The following is a 20,875-nucleotide window of genomic DNA, read 5'->3' on the forward strand; positions in this document are numbered from 1 at the left end:
GCATGCCCCTTTAAAATTTCTGCAGGAATTTTCTAGTCTTAATGTTTTAATTTTGTGTGATCTGCTGTATTGCATCTTTGTGCATCTTTGTCAGAATGTGTCTGTAGTTGATGAGCTCGACTATTTTTTTTTCCCTACAGCCAATGAATTAAAACACGGTTGAACTGATTAACCTTTACGCTTCATAAATATAAATAAAGCTGATCTTTAATACTGCATGTAATATCACACAACCCTGTGATTTCCCCCAAAAATTCCATTACAGCATCACTTTGTACATGACATGTCATCTGGCGGTTAAATACTGTAGCATAACATCATAGCGTCTCCCACCCACTGTGGGGTGTTTAGAAAGACGGGGAGCATGACATTATCTCTGGAATGCTGACATAACAGTGTTGTGCTGCCGTATCGAGTTACATTTATGCACCACCCTGTAGTTGTTTTCTCCATGATGCAATAAAAGTCAAATGCAACTTACTCGTTTGGTGACTCAGCCGCTGGAACATCTACAAAAAAAAAAGAAAATTCAGCAACCATGAGACAAACTATAACCAATAAATGAGACATAGGGTGAGCTTTTTTCTTGTAAATACATATATTTTTAATATCAAAACATTGTAGGTCCAAATATGTGATTGATCTTGAATGAAGAAAAAAAAAAATCTGTTTTGGGAGTTATCCAAGTATGAAGTTGATTTACAGCTTTTGCATTAGAGCCCCGACTTGGTCTTGTTGTTGAGCACTCCCACTGCAAATGTTGAACAAAAACAGGTTTTGTTCAACAAATGCTCTCATCGATTTCTGTTGGATGCAATCAAGTAAACTCATGTCATCTGATGAGGCGGTGATCGGAATTCCAGCCACTCTCACTCCTAAGTTGTATAACAGGCCTCCGAAACACATTATTATCATCGCCCAGAACTCTCCAGTGCATCTCAGCAGCCCACTTAACGGATTACCACACATAGATGTGGTAGAAAAGCGTTTTAATTAAGCCCTAATCGCTTCACTTTGTCCAACAGAACCTCTTCAAGACCTAAATCCCCGGCTTTATCTGGCCGTGTAATTAGCAGCACCTGTTTGGCACCATTCTCCATGTGGTAAATATATCATACTTATACATAACTTCATCCAATTAAGGGGAAAGTTAGCTCTTCTCTCTAATGCTGACTGCCTCAGGCAACAATCAAATCCAATTAAGTGGAGCTTAAAACCACATAAAATACATTCATTACTACAGAAAATCGATCACATTACATAAAAATTATTAGTTCTACATTTCTAAGCAAATTCATCCAACAGGAGCTACAGCACTGATTTGATGTTTGTGCTTATTTATCCTGTTCATAAACAGTTAGATGGCACTCTAGAAGTTAAATGGATGGACTTGTGGGCTTTGGCTAATTACAGCAACTATAACTGCCTTGTCTCAAAATGATTTACACTTCTGAAGACTAGACAGTGTTTAATTAACTGTGGAACTCCTTCTCAAGTGGAGGGAAATTATAAAGTGGATTTTTTTTGCACCTTTATGCATAATTAAGTTGCATTTTTTCCCCTCCACTTCACATTTATTTTTAATCCTCTTATGCAGCTAACAGAGGTGGAGGTCATCTTTGATAACTTGAAGACCCTGAACATTCTCCAGTGAACATTCTTCATATTTCTATTAGCCATTTATTTTTTCTGACCCCTAATCAATTCCCAGCCTTAATCAAAAACTAAGTTGTTTGAAAATGTGATTTCAGATTATATTATACAACATTTTTGATTTTTGGGGTCATGATAAATAAATAATGTGTCATTATCATCATCAGTACCATTACTGCTAGTGTACTAAACACTAGCAATACTGATTCTTAAGGAAGTGAATGCAGACATGTACACATACAATCTTACTATAAAAATCTTAGATTGGAAATCAGTGAAATTTCAGATATTTTGTGTTGCGTCAGTATCAAGTCACAGAAGTGTCAGATAGTACAATAAAATCATTTGTGCAGCTCTTTTCTATTGTCTTGTTATTTTCAAGCTCCACTATTATATTTCACTTGTAACCATCATCTTATGAGTATGAACCTAAACATTAGAAACATTAGATGAGGTGCCTTTTTTCAGTTTGTAAATGAAGTTTGAAGAGAACATGAAGGTATGTATTTCCAGTCTTTTATTATGCAAGAGTTATTTAGTCTTGACACCATGAAATCAGATTAACTGACAAGAAATGAAAATGGGGCTGAACAACAAGCTAAGGAAAAACATAACATAATGGATACACACTGCAACATCACGTGTAATTATGTCTTTTATTTTTGTCTTTTACTTTTTACAAACAAAAGATGCATATTGTGTGAAAGTCAAAACCCAAAGGATGTTCAGTAATAGCTTTGCAGTGCAGATTAACTCAACAGTTTTTAAACTACTTTAAGTACATTGAACCAAACTCAGTAACTTCTTCATGAGGTGATAAAATAACTCCTGTCATCTTAAAACTTTATTTTATTTTGCGAAGATGGATTTAAATGTTAATTACCTTCTTTGGTGACTATAAATTCTATGAGACCTAATAAAGACTTGACGCATGGTGAATGTAAAAGACCCCAACATTGAGACTAGCACGCATCATCAGCTACTTGTGCAGGTTCAGCAACTAACTTTTAAGATGAACCATACTGAAAAAGATTTATAATCCACTGCTACAGCATTTAATCATCTCTAAGAATGAGCGGTGAAGATTTATTTAGCTTCACTTTAAATAGAAAAGTCTAAAAATGAGTTACCAGTGGTGAGACTTGAAGCCACAATTCTCTCCGGTCCAGCAGGAGGTGGAGGTTTAAAAAGCTGTGTGCCGTCTGCAGCTACAGCATCTGATGCCTCGTTGTTGTCAGGTTTTGGCACACAGACAGGTGTAATACATTCCGAGGTGATGTCTTCCTGAGCTTTTTCCTCATCTGTGCTGTCATCAAACATAAACTCTTCCCCTTGCTCTTCATCATCCTCCTCTTCGTCGTCTTTTGGTGGTTGGTGTGATATTGTAGACGACATTACTGCAGAGAGAGGCAGTATCAAGTCAAAAATTAGTTAGCAGGTAGATCTTTTATAATATTTACCATCAAATTAAAATCATTGCAAAATAGCAATAAACAGATCATAGCATAGCATTTGTATAAAAATATCACATAGTACATTATGTCTACTTTTTTATGGACATGCACCAATCTGCTAATATCCCTCTCTGGATTTATTTACAAAGCATGATAAAGAAAGGTATTATAATATGTACGGTCACACTGGTAGATTGTAAGTTTTGATGGATACATTGGTAGATGTTTTATTTATGAAGTGAAGTGACAAACACTAATATAAGAAAAAAAAAGTTGTAGTTTTAAACCAAGCAGAAAATTATTCTATGATGCGATATGATTTCTACTGAACTTAAAGCTGAAAACAAAGTGCAAAGAATATTTATGTGCAAAATGTGCATATCAAATATATGGGCATGAATTTCAGTCATAAATATCTGGTACATTAAAATCTGAATAAGCTGTGATTTGAGTTTTGTAAAGTTAAAAATGAAATGGCTCAGAATTTTGAGCATCCATAAAGAGCATATTTGTACAATATCAGCCTATTTTAGAAGAAAAATTAAAGATTTTCTGTACATACATATATACTGCTCTTTTAGATTGTTCTTGTTAATTATATCTCATAAAATGTATACATCATGTCTGTAAGCTGTTGGCATGTGAAACCTAAGTCAAATTCCTTGTGTGTGCAGACATGATCAATAAATCTGATTTCTGAAGGAGAAAAAAAAGATTAAGACCACATTATAACCTGCAACCTGCAGATTCACCTAATATGAATTAACATGGAGACATAAATCATGTACCCTTAGCTCCCACTCGTGTTATTTAAGACACAGTCAAAAAAGTAAATAGTCTGGAAGACTGGAATGTGCTCTTATCTCTGTAAACATGCCAAAGCTGCTTAACTAAATAGGCGCATAAAACATAAATTTTAGATAAAAAAAATAATCTGTTCTACAGAACAGCACTGAATCGAAATGTGTTTTTAGCACGTAATCTACCCTTAAAAAAGTTCCTTCAGTTCAGGACTGTTAAAAAAAACTTTTCAAAGAAAACATAGAAACGACTTAGTAAAAAGTAATTTATATTTCAAGCAAATGCAGAGCAATAAGGCATGAATTGAAATTCAAGCACAGTAGTAACATATAGACGTTTGAGAAACTGGGTGCTTAATTACAAAATGAAGAAAAGGCAGAGCTATATATTAATTAAGATTTTCCCAATGTAACAGCTATGGGCTATGCAGCCAACTGTGGCTACAAGAGCAGCATCAGAAGATGGTTCTTTAAGCAGCATGAGGTGTGAATGAAGACACAAAGCAATGGTTTTAGTTTTGGTGTATATATTAGTGATTTTGAAAAAAAAAAAAACCCAGACAATTACAAATGCACAATGAGAGACAAATTAACTCAAAATAAACCAATTCCAAGATCATAAAGTTCTTGTCCTTATTCCAACCTCGCTATCCTTAGATTAAGAAGAGGATCTGATCCATCAGGAATAAAAACCTGACCTAAAAGGCCAGAAAACCCATTAAGTGTTTTAACAAACAATCATGTACAAACATACAAATGCAATAAATATTAAATTCAAATGTCATTGGATTTCTAATAATTAAACTAAACATTTCAATCAGGTTAAATTAACCATAATTTAACAAAAAGAATATCAATCATATTTCAAACTAATCAATTTAAAGTTAAAGTTGAAATCAAAGTTCACTTTCAAAATATCAATCAAGAAAAATAAATTAAATTAACTCAAATACTCAAGCAGAGTGAGGAAAAAAAATAAATAAATATATTGCGCAATATCAACTTAAATGTAGCTACATCCTATTTTAATCATATCAATACAAAAGGTGCCAGAACAAGCACAATACCAGCGATTAGGTTACCTTTGTAAAAAGAGTGGGGCGTACTAATCAGCTGTGGCAATCCCGGTGACCGCCCAGGTAACAAATGCCAGTTCTAATAAAACAACGCTCCAATGAGCAATCAGGCAGATATTTCATGCTAAACCAATAGTGCTATCACACAAACAAACTCGCCAATAGATCAGATCAGAGGATGCAAAGATTTTTGATGAATTGTCAGGAAGACCCCAAACAGCCAGCCACAATCACAGTGGAACAGGTGATGAAGTTCAAACTGCGCTGGAGGCGGGGCTTTAAATAAGTTGGCAAGTTTGGGGCAAAACAGGAAGTGAGCCCGCAAAAATAAAAGTCTTGACTAATTGAGGGTTACACCAACAACCAACACAAGTTCTTAAAGTTGTGGGCACCAATTGCCTTGGAGGGAGATTTTATCTCATCAGTGAAAACATGCCCCAAAACTTCCTTGATGTTTTGTAAATTCAGTTTAGCTACGATGAAAATGTATTAAACAAAATTCAGCATTAAGTTGTTTATGTTCTCGGTTGTAGGATGCCATTTTTTGGGCTTTAAAACTAAGCAGTTCAGTGCAGAGAGTTATTCGCAACTTACACAGCTGATGTAGAATTCAAACAAATACTAAATATATAAATGTCTTTAGTGCCAACTTCACACACACCTATATGGGAAAGTGACAAATACTTTTTTATATGACAATTGCATCCCATTTAATAGTTTTATTTCAGCATTAGCAATTGAGGAACTATACCATACATAACAGTATGAATTTTGAATTATTCTTTGTAGCTGTAGAAAGCAGTTCTGTTGTTTTAAATTAAAATAGGTATTTTTCATGGGGCAGTTTTCTTGTAGGTATTAAATCTTGACCAACAGCTCTTTTGTGATTTTTCAAAGTGTCTTTTTTCTGTGCTTTTCAGTGCATGTTAATTTACCATGTCAGAATGTGGCATCTGCTTTCCTTTTTGAGGAACGTCAACGGACGTGGTCAGCCCAATTTCAGCAATCATAAAGAACTTGCACATGTCCCATTGTCCAAGCTTTAGGTCATAAAATCGTAGTAGTAACTAATTTCACCATGTTGGCTGGATGACTTAATGAGACGTCTGATTGTACGATTCCTCGTAGCAGCAGAGCCACATCACAAACATTCAACAGAGTTACTCCCAAAGCGGGGAGCCAGCACTGCCTCTGACTGTTATTGTAAGACGGACAAGAGAATTAAAGAAAAACAAAGTAACTAAAACAAAATCATTGTTTGGGGTGGGGAATGTTTTTATTAATAGTGTTAATAGACAGTTTTGTCTGAAGAATAGATCCGTCTAAAAACTGTAAGATCACAGGTGAGCATTTTTTGTTTCCTCGACACATTTATTTTGGGATACTGTACCTACTGGAAACAATTTGGAAATTAATATCTAATGTTAATTTATTGTGTTTCTGATTTACTGAATGAAAAAAAACTTTCAAAAGTTTTATTATAGAACTATGCAATATTTGAAAGTAAATAGAAAAAGGAATTCTTGCTTGGGGAAAAACAACAACAAGGGGCATTAACAACTGCATTAACAAGTGGGGTTGCTCGACCTAAGTCTATGCGCTTAGTGATTCTTTTGTGGGGGCATTTTAAATTTTTTCCACTTTTTCATATTTTGCATATTCTTTTTCAGTTCTCTTTTCTCAGTCCTAACATGCTGCTACTAGTATAAACGTAGACCCTGAGGGATGAACAGAGGCGACACTGACTCAGATGTAGTGGGTTTTAGCAGTGAAAACGAGTTTTTCCTAACCCAGTTGCTGGAAGCCAGGATCGTAACTGAAAATCCAGTTTAATAAATTGCACCACGCCACTTTAAAACCAGTCATTTCAAAACAAACCATGTGTTGCCAACCTTTCCTTTCCAAAGATTGAGAATTCGCATGAGGAAGCAACTTCTGCGTTGAAATGGAAACATAAGTGAGAAAAGGCCTTCTGTCTGTTTTCAGGGTGGAGGTGGCATTTTTAAGATGAGCAAGTCATTCAGAAATCACTCATTTGTGTACAACTCCAGGAGACCACTACAGCCTTTGGACCATTTTTCTTCTTCTGCGCCACAAACAAAGCCGTGTTGTTTATCCCACTCACTGGTCAAAATAACAATGATCCTTTTGTGGCTGGAAAACTACTCTTGTGTTCTCAGAATTCATTGTTTCCGCATTTATCAGAGCAGCGCAGATTAGCAACAGGTCATTTTGGGTGATCATTGTGCGACCCGTGTTATGGCTAATGCAGAAAGTAACTTTTAGTTGGAAAAAGTCTCTTTTTTATTCAAAAACCAACAATGTGAAGTCTAATTCAATTCAAAGCTACTATCCTCAGATTAAAGCTACGCTGACTGAACAACCACTTGTGCACTTGAGTGAGATGGAGTGAGCAAAACAAACGGACAATCTCGGGGGTGTAAAAAGCTGGTATCTTGAATTTAAGTTTTACCGGCTAATAGAAAACTGCAACCTTGAAGTTTTGCTTCCGCTGAGTTAAAACGACAGGTATCTTCCATGGCTTTTTTTTTTTTTTTTTAAGCGTATAGGTATTTGGACAGCACATCAAAAAGATTGCTGCTTAGAAAAATAAAGAGCCCCAAGAGTGGAGTTGTGTGAAAGCTATTCTTATAGGGAAAATAAGACACATCGCAGAATAGAGATGAAACTACTCATACACACCCTGTGTCTGACCTACATAGAACAAAGAAAACTCCCTCAATGTGTTTTCAGTAATGAGTGGTGAGATGTCAAATATATGCATTGTTATAGATAGATATTGCTTCTATTTACATGGGTAATGTATGGCCCTCTAGGACATTCGTATGCAGTGTAATTCAATACCATCTTGCTTTCTGTAAGATATTTCTCTGATTTGCATACAAAAGTACTTGGTACTCCTCCACCTTCTTTCCATCCAGCCTTTGATAACAGTGGTGCATCTGTTCAGTACTTGGCAGCTGATTTATGTTGCCCAAGTCCTTCTCAGCTCCCTGTTGTATACAACTCCATTTTAACAAGTAGCAATCCTAGGAAATCTTTTTTTTATAATAAACTTTACAACACAAACAGCTTATAAGAAGTAAGTTGTATTTGAAGCCCCGAATGATTTGCAGATTTGCTGTGCTCTTTTGTAGCACTTGCAACAGTTTCACAAATAATGTTTAACCAATAGAAAACATTTTCGAGAAGGACTGGTATGAAACAGACGGGTATTTGGATAGACAACAGCAGACAACAGCAGCTGGTGATGACTAAAAAAAAATACAAAACAAAAAAAAACAGCATTGCAAAACCTAACAGAAAGTTACTGCAAGCAGAAACGCTTTAAGGTTTTCCTTTTGAGAAAGTGGCACACAAACACTCCATGACAGACCACTGACAACAAAATGTACCAGGAAGAAGCAATTCTGCCTCCGGCTCTACTTCCTTCTTCAGCATCCCTGCAGACTTCCTATCAAGAGATTCTGATGTTACTTGGCCAATTTACAAACTGCAAACAGCTACTTGAGAACAGATGGAATATGTCTTTTTTTTTTTCGCTGTCAAAAAGCATGACAATCTAAGTGGGAGGCTGTTCACAGGCATTTGTGGATTTCATGGATTCGTTTCAACACAAAATTACCCTAGCAATATATATATATATATTGCTAGGGTAACAAAACAGAAAGTAAATTGACTGCTGTATAAGTGTTCATTTGTCTTTATGTTGGAATGCAGTGACAATCACTATATATATATATATATATATATATATATATATATTAACACAAAGATCTACAACTCTATGGAATAGATCTTACAGATGGTGCAGTTATTTTATGCTTAACATTAAATTAATTTCAGGTTGCCAGCTGACATTTCAAATGCCGTAATGATCTGCACACACTGCGTGATGGGGTTGTTGACATGCCTTGCAGACCCTTTACTCTTATTTTTTCTCAGGTTTACTTTCATTTAGACACCTTTCTAGACATGCAAAAATATATTATGCATTCGGGAGTCAGCTTGGCCTTCATTTGCCCTCTGCTGAAGAGAGTAACGTCAGTCCACAACAGCAGTGTGATGCTGAAGAAATCCCATTAATCAAGGACACAGAGAATAACCTCTACCTCCTATCTGCCAATTGTTCTCATCTCACAACGGTGAACTGAACGTGTTTTTGTGCTGTACTGCTCACATACCTAACAGAGACAAGAACACACCTCTGTCAACCAAATTATTTTATTCATCATGGAATGCAGAAAGTAAAAAATTGTGTTGCAGGATCCTTAAATTTTATTGTAAAAAATAAAATATATGTATATTTTTAGATGTCAAGATTTATGGATTTAGGACAATAGTCTTATCCCTGTTTTGTACCTACATTTGAAATGGCATTTTGTTAAACTAGCACTCAAACAATAATTCATTTAAAATATGTCCATAATAATAATAATAAAAATACTAGAATTACTAACTCAACAAGTCTATAAACTCAACCTCTCAAAACTCAAGTCTCAGCATGAAAAAGTATCGTCAATCCCCAATGTTTGGAGTCTTACGTTGAATAAGCTCCAAAAATTATTCTACTGTGAATACAATATGCAAAGGTTAAGATGCTAAAGTGAAATCTTGTTTTTCATCTGCATGTTTGTCTGAGCTGACATCAGTTATTATATTAGCAAATCCATCAACATGTATTTTAGATCCTGTACAAACCAAAGTGCTTAAGGATGATTCCCTTTATTGATTGTCAGAATGTTATATCCCAAAGGAAGTTGTAATTAAACCACTGTTTAAAGGCCTCGACTGCATCTTAATATTTTTACCATCATCCTTTTCCCAACCACCCATTTATACAAAAAACTGTAGTTATGTTCTTATTTCCAGGATTAAAGATTTTGAAAAGCATTATGAGAATTCAAGCTTCATCATATAGACACAGCTAAATAAAAAGGTCACCAAAGAGCTACTGATTGCATCTGAGAAAGGTCTCAGATCGTTCAACAAAAACGAAAACAAAAACGTTTCTGCACATTTATATGAGACTGCTGGTACTTTGGGAATAGCATTAGAGTGATTAATTTTCTTATTAAGATAAGTCTTTTCAAGTTTTCTTTTTACAGATGTCATTCATGGAGTTCCTCAGGGTTCCGTTAGGGCAGGGGTCACCAACTCCAGTCCTCAAGGGCTACCATCCTGCAACTTTTAGATTCACCTCTGCTCCAAAATGTCTGAATTTCCTCACCAGCATTCATTCCTCTCTGCAATAGGCTGGAAATGAGCAGTTTATTTGATCCAGGTGTGTTTGAGCAGAGACACATCTAAAAGTTGCAGGACGGTAGCCCTCGAGGACTGGAGTTGGTGACCCCTGCTTTAGGTCTACTTCTTTGGTCAGGTGATGACACACAGCTTTATATGTCTAAGTTCATCTGACTTTCGTCATTTGGCTAAAATACAAGCTTGTGCAATGGAGATGAAAATCTGAATGTTCTATTTGGAAAATTATAAATATATATTTTATATGTTTTATAAAATTCTAAGAAAATGAAACAAAACAGAAAGTAAATTGACTGCTGTATAAGTGTTCATTTGTCTTTATGTTGGAATGCAGTGACAATCACTAAAAAAAAAAAAGATGATAAGATGTGTCTTAAATTATTGATTTCTAATGAGGAACCTTGCTTAGTATGTGAAGTAAACTTGGTCCCCTAACTAGTTTCTGCCTGGCTATGCTCCAGAATACATTTGACTGGAAGGCCTGTGACTTGGAGCAGAGTGGTAACAGCTGTGACTTGCATACAGCTAAATAAGAACAATATTCTTTTTAGACAGTCTATAAAAAGATTAAGAGCAGTGACAAAATGATTTTATACCTACTCTTTGATACTGCCTTTAATGTTATTTTGGGTATTGGGTTATCTTTACACATTTGAGCGTAGGGTAATAAAATACAATTCATAGTGTCAGCACGAAATAATTCCACATTTTTACCCCCTAAAACCTTAGATACAGCCAGTTTTTATTTTTCCTTTACCACATGTGGTGATAAAAAGAAGTAGGAGCCAATCATTTCCAGGCAAATGCACTATTGCTGCAAGAGAAATTGTATGAAACTGATATCTGATAGCAACTAAGACAGTAAGTAAAACTCCTGCATTTTCAGCAGTAAATCCAAAAGATATAATCTAACATCACCTGTTTAAGTATTAGCTTTAAGAAAAGCCTCATAGCAGTGTTCTGTTAGTCTGAACTCCCCTGAGTTGTGCTTCCCATGTGCAAAGTTCTGCACCATGCGATGCTCAATTCTAATGTGGTATGAATTTACACAGGAAAATGTTAATCAGATTATAGCTCAAACAGCTGAAAAATAGCAAAGCAACAAAACAAACCAGTGCAACTCACTCCATCACTTTAAAGGAGTTGGAGGTAACCTGTTACAGATTACAGGTTAAGGTGAACCCAGACTGAATTTGACATTTTGAGCAGAAACAAGTAGGAGCCCTGTGCGAACAAATCTTGCTGCTGTGGGTGATCGGCAAATAGTTGATCACCAAATAAAAATGCCAACATTACCAGAAAGACAGAAATTGTACAGCATTGCTGAATACATTTGCATGGACCACTTCCTTGTTTACAATATATCTGTATGCACCAGATCCATGTTTCCAGTCAGATTTATTTATGGATCACATTTAGAAACAAGAAATAATTATTAGATTTCAAACTGCTTATTTTTTGTATGGAATCACCTTTTATTTGTCCTTTAATAGTAACATTTGTTTGTATCAACAGCAGGCTGAGCAACAAATGGAAGCACACAGTGGCAGACTAAAGATAAGCAATTATAACAGAATAATATAATTACAGGACTGAATCAAGAGATATGTACTTCAATGAAAGGCATTAACAATTATATTAATTGCTATGTTGTACATTGTTTACCCAATCAGAAAAGCTACACACTTTTCTAAACAAAGGCTGAATAGTCTTCTACTTATTGTTTTTGCCTGAATCAAGAAAGTTATAATATTATCATCTTGTAAATAAGTTGTGTTTTCTTTGCCCTTTTAACTAAAAAGAACAATCTAGCTTCAAAAAATCTTGAGGTATCAAAAATGGCATTGAGAATTAAGTATTTTTCTAGGTATTGGTAGAGAGTTTAAAATGTTGGTATTGTGAATACCCTACTTTGTAGCCAACAGCAACAATTCTACGTCAAAAATTAGGACTCAGATATAGTGAGACAGCAGTTTAAAAGACTTACATTATCAAATCACACCCACGCTTCTCACAAATCTATTTCCAAAAGCTACTTGTTACATACTGTAAGCGGTTGGTTAAATTTAGCATTCATTTGATCCACCAACTTTCAAAAAAATCTGATAATTCTGTCAGGTAGTTTCAGATACAACTTAAGCACAAGAGAGAGGTAAAGCAGAAGGTTTGCGTCTGCTAAGATCAGTTGAAATGTTGAATATTATGCATTTTGTGATACACACATCGTCTGCCTAACCCTTACTTCATGATGCTCTTGAAGATTTTAGCATCCCAATAAGTAGAACATGGACCACTGTTTACAGTAAAGCTCTGTTACATCATTTTGGACCAGCCTAAAACAATTGATCTTTATCTGTCCAAGTTCCTGGTTTCTAACAGTGTTCAATTGTCTGCCAGTTTGTTTGTTTTTTATTGTTTTCCATTCTTTAGGTAATTTAGTGTTCTATTCCAGTCGTTGTAAAACATGGTAAGCTGCTTTTTTTTTTAAAGCCCCAGTCAAATCAGATAATGTGTATAAAATCTTCCTCTGATCGTGTGGAAATCTAGAATGGAAACTAACTGAGCACAGCTATAGGTAACGTGTGCTTGGTCTGATTGGATCTTGGATTGTGTTATTTGAAGAGATTACATGGAAAAAATTAGATTTTTGCTTGAATGAAGTGGTGTGAGCTTTACAGGAAATTACTTTAGATAAACATCAAGAAGCATCCTTGAATTCCCTCCACAAGGTTAATGATCAGACATTCTCAGATGACTGTTACGGGGTTGTTGTACATTACACCACTGAACATGTGGAAGGCGTGTCACCGCTATCAAATGACTCATTGTGCAGTTGGGCATCAAGGCCTTGTAAATGACGGCGTGAGAACAGGTTTCATCTATTGAAAGAACATGGCTGTCATTTGACAGAAGTCTTTGTAATAATTTCAACCATGTATGCTTGGATTGTGGATGTTTGTTGGGAGCCCTGGACTGTGACTGAAGGAGAAAAATCCTGAGTTTCTTACATCCGGGAAGAGAGGGCTGGAACAGTGCTTTAGCCTCAAAATGCAAATTTCTTTGGTCAGAACACAGACTGTGTCAGAGGTCCCTTAGCTCCCTCCCTCTCACCCCTCTGCTCCCTGAATCCCCCCCCACACTCTTATTCTACTGAACGGCAGCGTGAAATCCATCCTGGGAGGGGCTTTTGTACTCCGGGAAGCAACCGTCAAAACTGGAATGGTGTAGGCCGGACCCTGGCCAGAGGATCTCTTTTTATGGCCTGAGGGACAAGAAGAGCTGTGTAGTGAAGCTGAAAAACAGCCGGCTATAGGTGTGGATTTTGGATGAGCTCAAAATCCCTCACTCATCCTGCCTGGAGTCTGTCACAGAAATTGTGGCTATCATAACAAGGCCTCCTGCTCTGTATCCCTGCCGGCTCTCTGAAGCAGGCCTAAGGTTTAATTGTCCATGATGTTGTGTACTTTGCTAAAGGGCTTCAGTTTATCGGCCATTCCCATCCTCTGCTCTCCTCCTCCACATTTTCTTGTGCTCTCAGCTGCCCATATAGCTGTCAGGCTGCAACACAGAGGCACAAACCAGCACACCCACCCCCAACTCCACTCCATCAATAGCCCCATTTGGACAAAGCTGCTGTCTTTGCAACATGCTAAACGAGCTGACAGAGGAACGACAGAATGAAGTACATAAACAGGCAGTGTTTCAAGGAAATAAGTAAATACACATCTCACCTTCTTGACAGCAACAGTAGACTATGTCCTCCAAGAAGCTTCAGGCACTCCCTGGTGACCCTTTAATCCTGAAAACATCCCATAAACAGTCAGCTGTTACCACAGCACACTCATCTTTACAGTCTCCTTTGAGGGCTGTGAGTGGTTGAACACAGATTTGAATTCTCCTGTGCTGTTTACTTTCCCACAACTTCTCCCCGGCACCGTGTGCACAAGCAGCTCTAAATGAGGTAACCTTCTTAGCTCCCTCCCCTTTCTGCCGCTTCCTCTTTTGCCTGTCTGGTTCTGTTCTACACTAAATCTTTCCTCTCTCAGCCTTATTTTTTTTACATACCCCCACCCAATGCCCCTTAGCCCATGTAGTTCCAATCTGTCCTTTCTTCAGTTGTTTCCCTCCTCCCACTTCACAGACCCCTGCTGCTATCCACAGAGCAGCACAAAGCAGGGCAAGGGATCTCAGTCACAGCTGGCCAATAGGAGACATACAAGGCCATGCAACTGGCCAATAAGAACGCGAAAGCAAGGAGTTTGAACCAATCGCGAGATAAAGTGGGATGGACATATGGAATTAGAGGCAATGCTGTTTCTCAGAACTTCCTGTGTATGTAAATGTGCTCATGGTCAATGCTAGAGTAAGGTATTTCAGTTAATTGTTGAGATTTTTCTCCATTGGTTTTGTGTGGGGGAAAAAAATCTCTGTGAGTAAATCTTTGGTGAGAGATTTAAATGTGCTTCATTTAGCTAGAAAGTACAAAGTACAAGGGCATTATATCTTTATTATCCCCAAGAGATAATTTGATTTTCAGCTGGCAGTAATATATGAGCATTAAAAAAGCATAAACAACTACATTCAAACTGCTCATAGGTTATAAGTCAGACGGGTTTTCACCGGAATAACATCCCTTTTAATGTTGAACATCTTGGCAGGATGCTTTTCATTCTAATTGAAGAAAATCAAACTTCCTCTTCAATTAGTAGCATAAGTCAGCTATCTGATATCTTTCAAAACTCCTAAGCAGTGACATCAGATGACAGAAATTACAAGAACAGGTTCAATAAATCAAGATTAATAGGGTTTCATAAAAATGAGGTTAATATTTAAACTACAAACCAGGACACGAGAGTTCTCATGGTGCTGATGTGTTTGCTTAACAGCATAATAATTTATATGGAGTATTTTTTTTTCTGTCCTATGGAAAGTACACCTAGCTCCATGCTCCCATGTTCAACTGTTTCCTCACAAAATTATAGCTGCTGTTCAGTTTTCCATTATTCAAGCTGCTATGAACTTTTTGTTTTACTTTGCGTTAAAGATGAGATGTGAGTGTGTTTTCTGTGTCGATATCAAGCCTCTGGCCACAATCTTCTTCCCATTAAGAGGCAGATATTCTTCTCCCATGTTGCCACATGTAAGAAGGAATTGCTTAATCAATGACAAGTGCAATTGGCTGAATTAAACATAACTTTTTTACTATTTTTATTTGATGTTAATCTAATGGTACGATTTAATTGGTTTGGAATGAATGTGCTGTATTTTATCTGATTTTGGACAAATTTGGATTCTATATACTCTATTGAACAAAATTTTCATCTTAACTGATTTATATTTGATGTAAAATGGTGCTAAATATATACATTTCATCCTATGAAATACTAGGGAACTGTTGGAGGAGGAGCAGAAAACCAGTGTTCCTGAAAGTGAGCTTCAAATATGTGTATGTGTGTGGATTTTAAGATTTTGTTTTGTTTTTCTTCTCAATCAGTCTGTATTTCTGCTGTGAAGAATAATTGCAGCCCTGCAAGGCTAGAAGCAATAGATACGACCACAAGGGAAACGAGGTAATGTGTGAAGCTTAGTCCGAATTTTTGATTGCTTTAATTAAATGGAATTAAATAATTCAGCTCAAGCTCAATTATTCATGTACATGCCTTTACATTTGTCTGCCAGAATAACTCCAAAGCAAGAAATGATCACAGACTGAGCCCTCTTGTCCAGAATATTTATTAAAACACATTGAACAAATACACAGAATACAAATAAAAAGATGACAATTTCACTTTTCGATTCAATTGCCATACAGCACAATTATCCATAACCATAACACTGCTTGGAGCTCACTGTCTGTAAAGACATGCTGCCACCCCTGGAAAGTGAACCGTCAGACGCTTCACATGCTGTGCATTTACTGCAACAAAGGTGCCTTTTATCAGGGTCTTTTATTAGCTTTTAAAGCCATCATAATAAGGAATACATACATTGTTTAACATATTTATATTAGACTGAAGCCATTTAAACGGACAGTACATTCATACTGACTTCAGTTTGATTGCATTTCATTGAAATATTGTGTTTGATGTCACCACTCCAGAGGAAAAGACTTAAATTTGATTGATGAGCACATGTCGTGCACATAGCAGTTCTATGGCAACACGATTCAGTGGACATTCATGTTTTTTTTCTTCATTTTTTTTTTTACAAATACAAAAAAGAAATCTATATGATACGAGCTTCATTCTGAAAAATCGTTCAAGTATTTACAAGTTCTGAGGTCCTATCTGTTAATAGCCTAATACATGTCATGGTCAAGTATTTGATGGAATGAGCAAAAACACAGATGACAACAATGAGCACTTAGAAACATTCCACAGAAACTGATTTGATGCATTTCCAGACGCATCATACGATGGTGTCGAAATTATAATGTCTGCAAAATTAATTGAGTTTCCAGCCAAAGCAAGTTGAGAGATTTTTGGGTAAGGATGCTGAAGGTATACTATCTGACTGAAGAAAGAAAAACAAGTATCCTCAGGCAATTATTAAATTTACCAACTGAGGATTAAAAATACTTGGGCTCAAGTTCATATAACAATCTTTTTACTGGTAGAAACCGTTTAAGTTAGGAATTAGTGACAGGAACAAAGGTTTACACTGCACTTTGGAAAAAGAGAAAAAAAGACAAACACAATGTTGTATAAAAGTATTTGCCCCCATATAGCTTTCTTCATTGTTAGTGTTTTTGAAACTTGTAAGACTGGAATTCAGCAACACACACACACACACACAAAATCAGCATACATATTTTTTATACTCACAAATTTTGAGCTTAAACTGCAGAGGAAAGTGTAGAGGACTTTTTGAAGGTTAGTGATTTCATCATTTATGGAGCAAAATGGTACAAAAAAGCAAACACATAGGTTTGAAGTGCCACCAAAACAGCAATGTGGCTGTGACAAAATTCAGAAATATTTTTCTTTAATTTTACAATGTAAAGACAAAATTGATATGCAATTCAAAAACAAAAATATCAATCAATTCATTTCACATCTAGCTTAAAATGTAATTTTTAATCATCAAAGATGCTTCCTGCAGTCTTGAGAGTAGAAGAAGATTCATTATCACCCATTTTACAACAGCATGGCTTCAGACTCCAAGATTCTGTGTCCTAAAGTGGCCTGCATGAATCCAGTCTTAGATGAAGTCTGATCACTTTCAATTATGAAACTACAGCAAACAAGAATTTTCATTAAAAATGCTCCAACAGTGTTGGCAAAAGAAGCTTTTATGAAGTGGTTTTGTAATATCAGATTTAAAGACCAATGTGTTGTGTATTTCAGAAGTTTCTTTGGTTCAACAGTGGTGCCCCCATGGGGGCCTCGGCCACTCCGGAAAATGTCTTGCCACCCCACTGACTGCACCAGCAGAAACCTCCAACCCGTTTAATAAGTTAAACTCATTTCAGAAAAGGGCATACAGACATCTTCTTTCATCAATGCATAAATGTAAAATGAAATAAATAAATACATAAATGAGTTAAATAAATCTAGGCAAATATTTTGGGGGCTCCACTGTGGTACAACCAGGGTAGTTCCAAGTAAGTATGAGACCCTAAGCAGAGCTTTATTTGGGGTTCATCTCTAAATTTTTTTGGCTGGATCTTTAAGCCCACCGCCTTTAACAGTACCACTGATTACCCGTTACAATATTTAATTCTTAATATTATTTTTTGCCACACTGCAGAGCAGAGGGCAAGTTCAATGTTGTATTCACAAGCAACCACAGAAAAAAGCTAACTACTCTGTAATCTAGTTACAATTTAAGTGTGCACAATACATATACCCAGCTCAGACAAATTCAGCAGATAATTTGATTATTCGATTATTACGGAAGCGCTGAAACTATGAAGGTTTCTTTCCTGCTATGTGTTTAATTGGTGCATTTGTCAAAATATCCTATATCAGAGGTTCCCAAACTGTGGGGCGCGCCCCCTAGGGGGGCCGCCGTGCCATTGCAGGGGGGGCGCGGGAAGTCGTCTGGATGAATAAAACAAACAAACCTGAACGCTGTATGCGCTGGGTTTTTACCTTAGAATGGCCAACTCTGTTATTCCTATGTCAATTTGATACAGTAGGGGCTTCCACACTTCCCATATCTGTGTCCTCTGTCACTTTTATCAGCAGTTAAAACTGTTTAATCCGTTGTCAACATGTGGTAACCTATTTTTCCGAGCCACCTTTAAACGCAACATGAGCGCTACGACGCTCGCGCTGGGTTTACACCTATGAAGGAGACCTGCTGCTGCTGTGCAGAGCTACGCATGTGTGTGTTAGAATCACGGCAGCAAACCAGCAAAACGCAAAGAACTTTTCACAGTTTTTCCCCCAAACTAACAGACTGTTGAGTAAAGCTGTTGGATGCAGGTAATGTTAGCTAAAAGATGACTAGCTAATATCAATACATCACCTTAAGCTTAACAAGTAGCCTGTAGGCTACTGATGTTGTCTATGTTCAGCTACATACATTCATTTTGCCCCCCAAAAAGTCGATTTCCCCTCCCCTCCCCTCGCACAAGTTGTTCAACTAGACAGCTATTTGTAATCCATAGGGGGGGGGCAGAAAATGTTTGGAAACCACAGGGGGCCCAGGAGAAAAAGTTTGGGGACCACTGTCCTATAGGAATTCAGATTTTAACTTGGTTTCTCAGGTAAGCAAGGGTCCCTAAGCAGTTGCAAGGGTTAATATATTCAGTTTATAATAAGATTAGTAACAAAAAACACTGCCTTCTGTTAAATCCACACATTTTATGAGTCAAATTAAAGGATAGCAACACAAACAGAACAAACAGTAAAAACAAACAAAAAAAGCTGCACAGAGTAACAATGTGCAACCCTGGTCCTTTAAAATTGGAATGAGAACACATGCAACTTTAGACTGTGGCACCACCTCTTTTACAATCTGTGCCTCAGCAGACAAAAGACATTGCATCAAAGAGTGGGTTATTCCCTTATAATGGCATCAAGTAAGTTTATGCATCTGTTTTTACTGCAACTTAAAGAGAGGGATACAAAAACTCAGATCCTAAAGTGAGCTGAATGTGACAATGAGACATAAGCATGTATTTTCGTTAAAAAGGGAAGGACATAAAAGAGAAAATGAAACTTGTTAGTTCTTACTCTCGCTTGGTCTGAAGAGAGAGGCCAAGCAAAAAAGTTCCAGTTTATGGTCCCAGTGTGGTTTATGTGGGTGTAGCGCTACAAGCAACACTAACATTCAAACAAACAGTCACAAACTGTTTCCAGTACAAAACAATTTAAAATAAAAAATCTTCTGTAACTTACATTTTTTTGGCTGGATTTTTATGAATAATGCTAAGACCTGAACATTTGTTTTAGCCGTTGTTGTCATTTTCACTTTCATTAGACCTTCGTGATGTAAAATAAATTGCAGTTTCCTAATATGTACAGCAGAAGACGCCACCCTTGAAAGGTGATGCCGTTACATGTAGCGTCACGTTCAGCAAGAACTACTTTCTCAACGTTACCAGCAGGTGGCAGTCTTCATAGGATTCAGATAAACTGTTTTGCAAAAGCATAGTAAAGGTTTTGATTTCCTCGATAACCATTATTCTATAACATAAAGGATAAAAACACATGTTCGTGTACAGTAACTTTGAAGATACCGATGTTCGAAAACTATCGGCTCAAACAACAAGTGAATTTCTCTCCTCTTCACATAGATCAAGCTTCAGAGCAGCACAGTCACAGTGTAAAGGGGTTGGCAAATCCAGAAAAGCAAGGGGTTGCAAGCAGATTTACAAAGTCACAGCTTGCAAAAATTAAATAAATAAAACTTACATTAAAAGATAAAGACGAGCCCCAATAAAGAGCATCTGACACTTGACTTGATTGAGTTTTACTTTATAGTGCAGACCTTCCAAAGTCCTCTTCCAAAAAAAAAAAACTGCTTCATCTTCCCTCCTGATTCTCAGTTTTTCTACAAAGAAAGCAAATACCTACTGAAACACCTCTATAGGATCCTTGAAAGATAAAAGTGCAACTTTTTTGATAGATACATGTACACGGATGAAAAAGTTAATTGCCTTATCCGCTCATAGCCGAGCTTCAGTTAGCAGATTATGAGATAGGAGGGAAAAAATGAAGGATGTAGCATAAGACAAGGGCAGCAGTCATCCATCCAGATTCCATCCCTGGGAGTTTCTGACCTCAGGTCAATTATACAGAGCTGGTCTAGTCCTCAATACAGATGACATCACTTGCTTTGCCTGACTTGAGTTCAGGAGTGGCCCCGTCTCTGAACGAGTCAAGTGATTTCTTGTCCAAATGGCTTGTAGGAGGTGGGGGGCCATTAGATGACACTGAGGAAGGAAATACTTCAATCTTTAGTTACTTGCGCTTAGAATTTTAAAAAGACATCTTCAGCACAAAGGGTACAAAAATAACTCGGTTTCATTTATCCATTGGATTTCTTTTTTAAACTGCAGAAGCTTCGGGACACTAAAAGTCAGACCCAGCAATTAATCAGATTAAGATGGACAAAAATGCCAATACAATACAGATACTGAGAAGTGAGACACAGTAAT

General features: G+C 36.8%; 2 protein-coding genes across 3 annotated transcripts in view; both read right to left on the reverse strand.

Annotated features, from left to right (window-relative positions):
* The window catches only part of arhgef10la (Rho guanine nucleotide exchange factor (GEF) 10-like a), a 140,957-nt gene extending 126,561 nt beyond the window's left edge, over positions 1–14,396 (reverse strand). The window contains exons 1-3 of the mRNA XM_081606922.1: positions 13,998–14,396; positions 2,784–3,050; positions 482–509 (exon numbers count right to left, since the gene is read on the reverse strand). Coding sequence (XP_081463048.1) covers positions 482–509; positions 2,784–3,048 — 293 coding nt within the window. The 5' untranslated portion in view covers positions 3,049–3,050; positions 13,998–14,396. The remainder of the gene's footprint in view (positions 1–481; positions 510–2,783; positions 3,051–13,997) is intronic.
* Positions 14,397–15,983: 1,587 nt separating this feature from the next.
* Positions 15,984–20,875, reverse strand: part of chd5 (chromodomain helicase DNA binding protein 5) — a 49,775-nt gene continuing 44,883 nt past the window's right edge. For both annotated transcript variants that reach the window (XM_081606924.1, XM_081606923.1), the window contains exon 40: positions 15,984–20,650. In XM_081606924.1, the coding sequence (XP_081463050.1) occupies positions 20,523–20,650 (128 nt within the window). In that variant the 3' untranslated portion in view covers positions 15,984–20,522. The remainder of the gene's footprint in view (positions 20,651–20,875) is intronic.

This window comes from Poecilia reticulata, chromosome 5 (assembly GCF_904066995.2).
Source record: "Poecilia reticulata chromosome 5, P_reticulata-male-v2, whole genome shotgun sequence".
NCBI classification, from domain to species: Eukaryota; Metazoa; Chordata; class Actinopteri; order Cyprinodontiformes; family Poeciliidae; genus Poecilia; species Poecilia reticulata.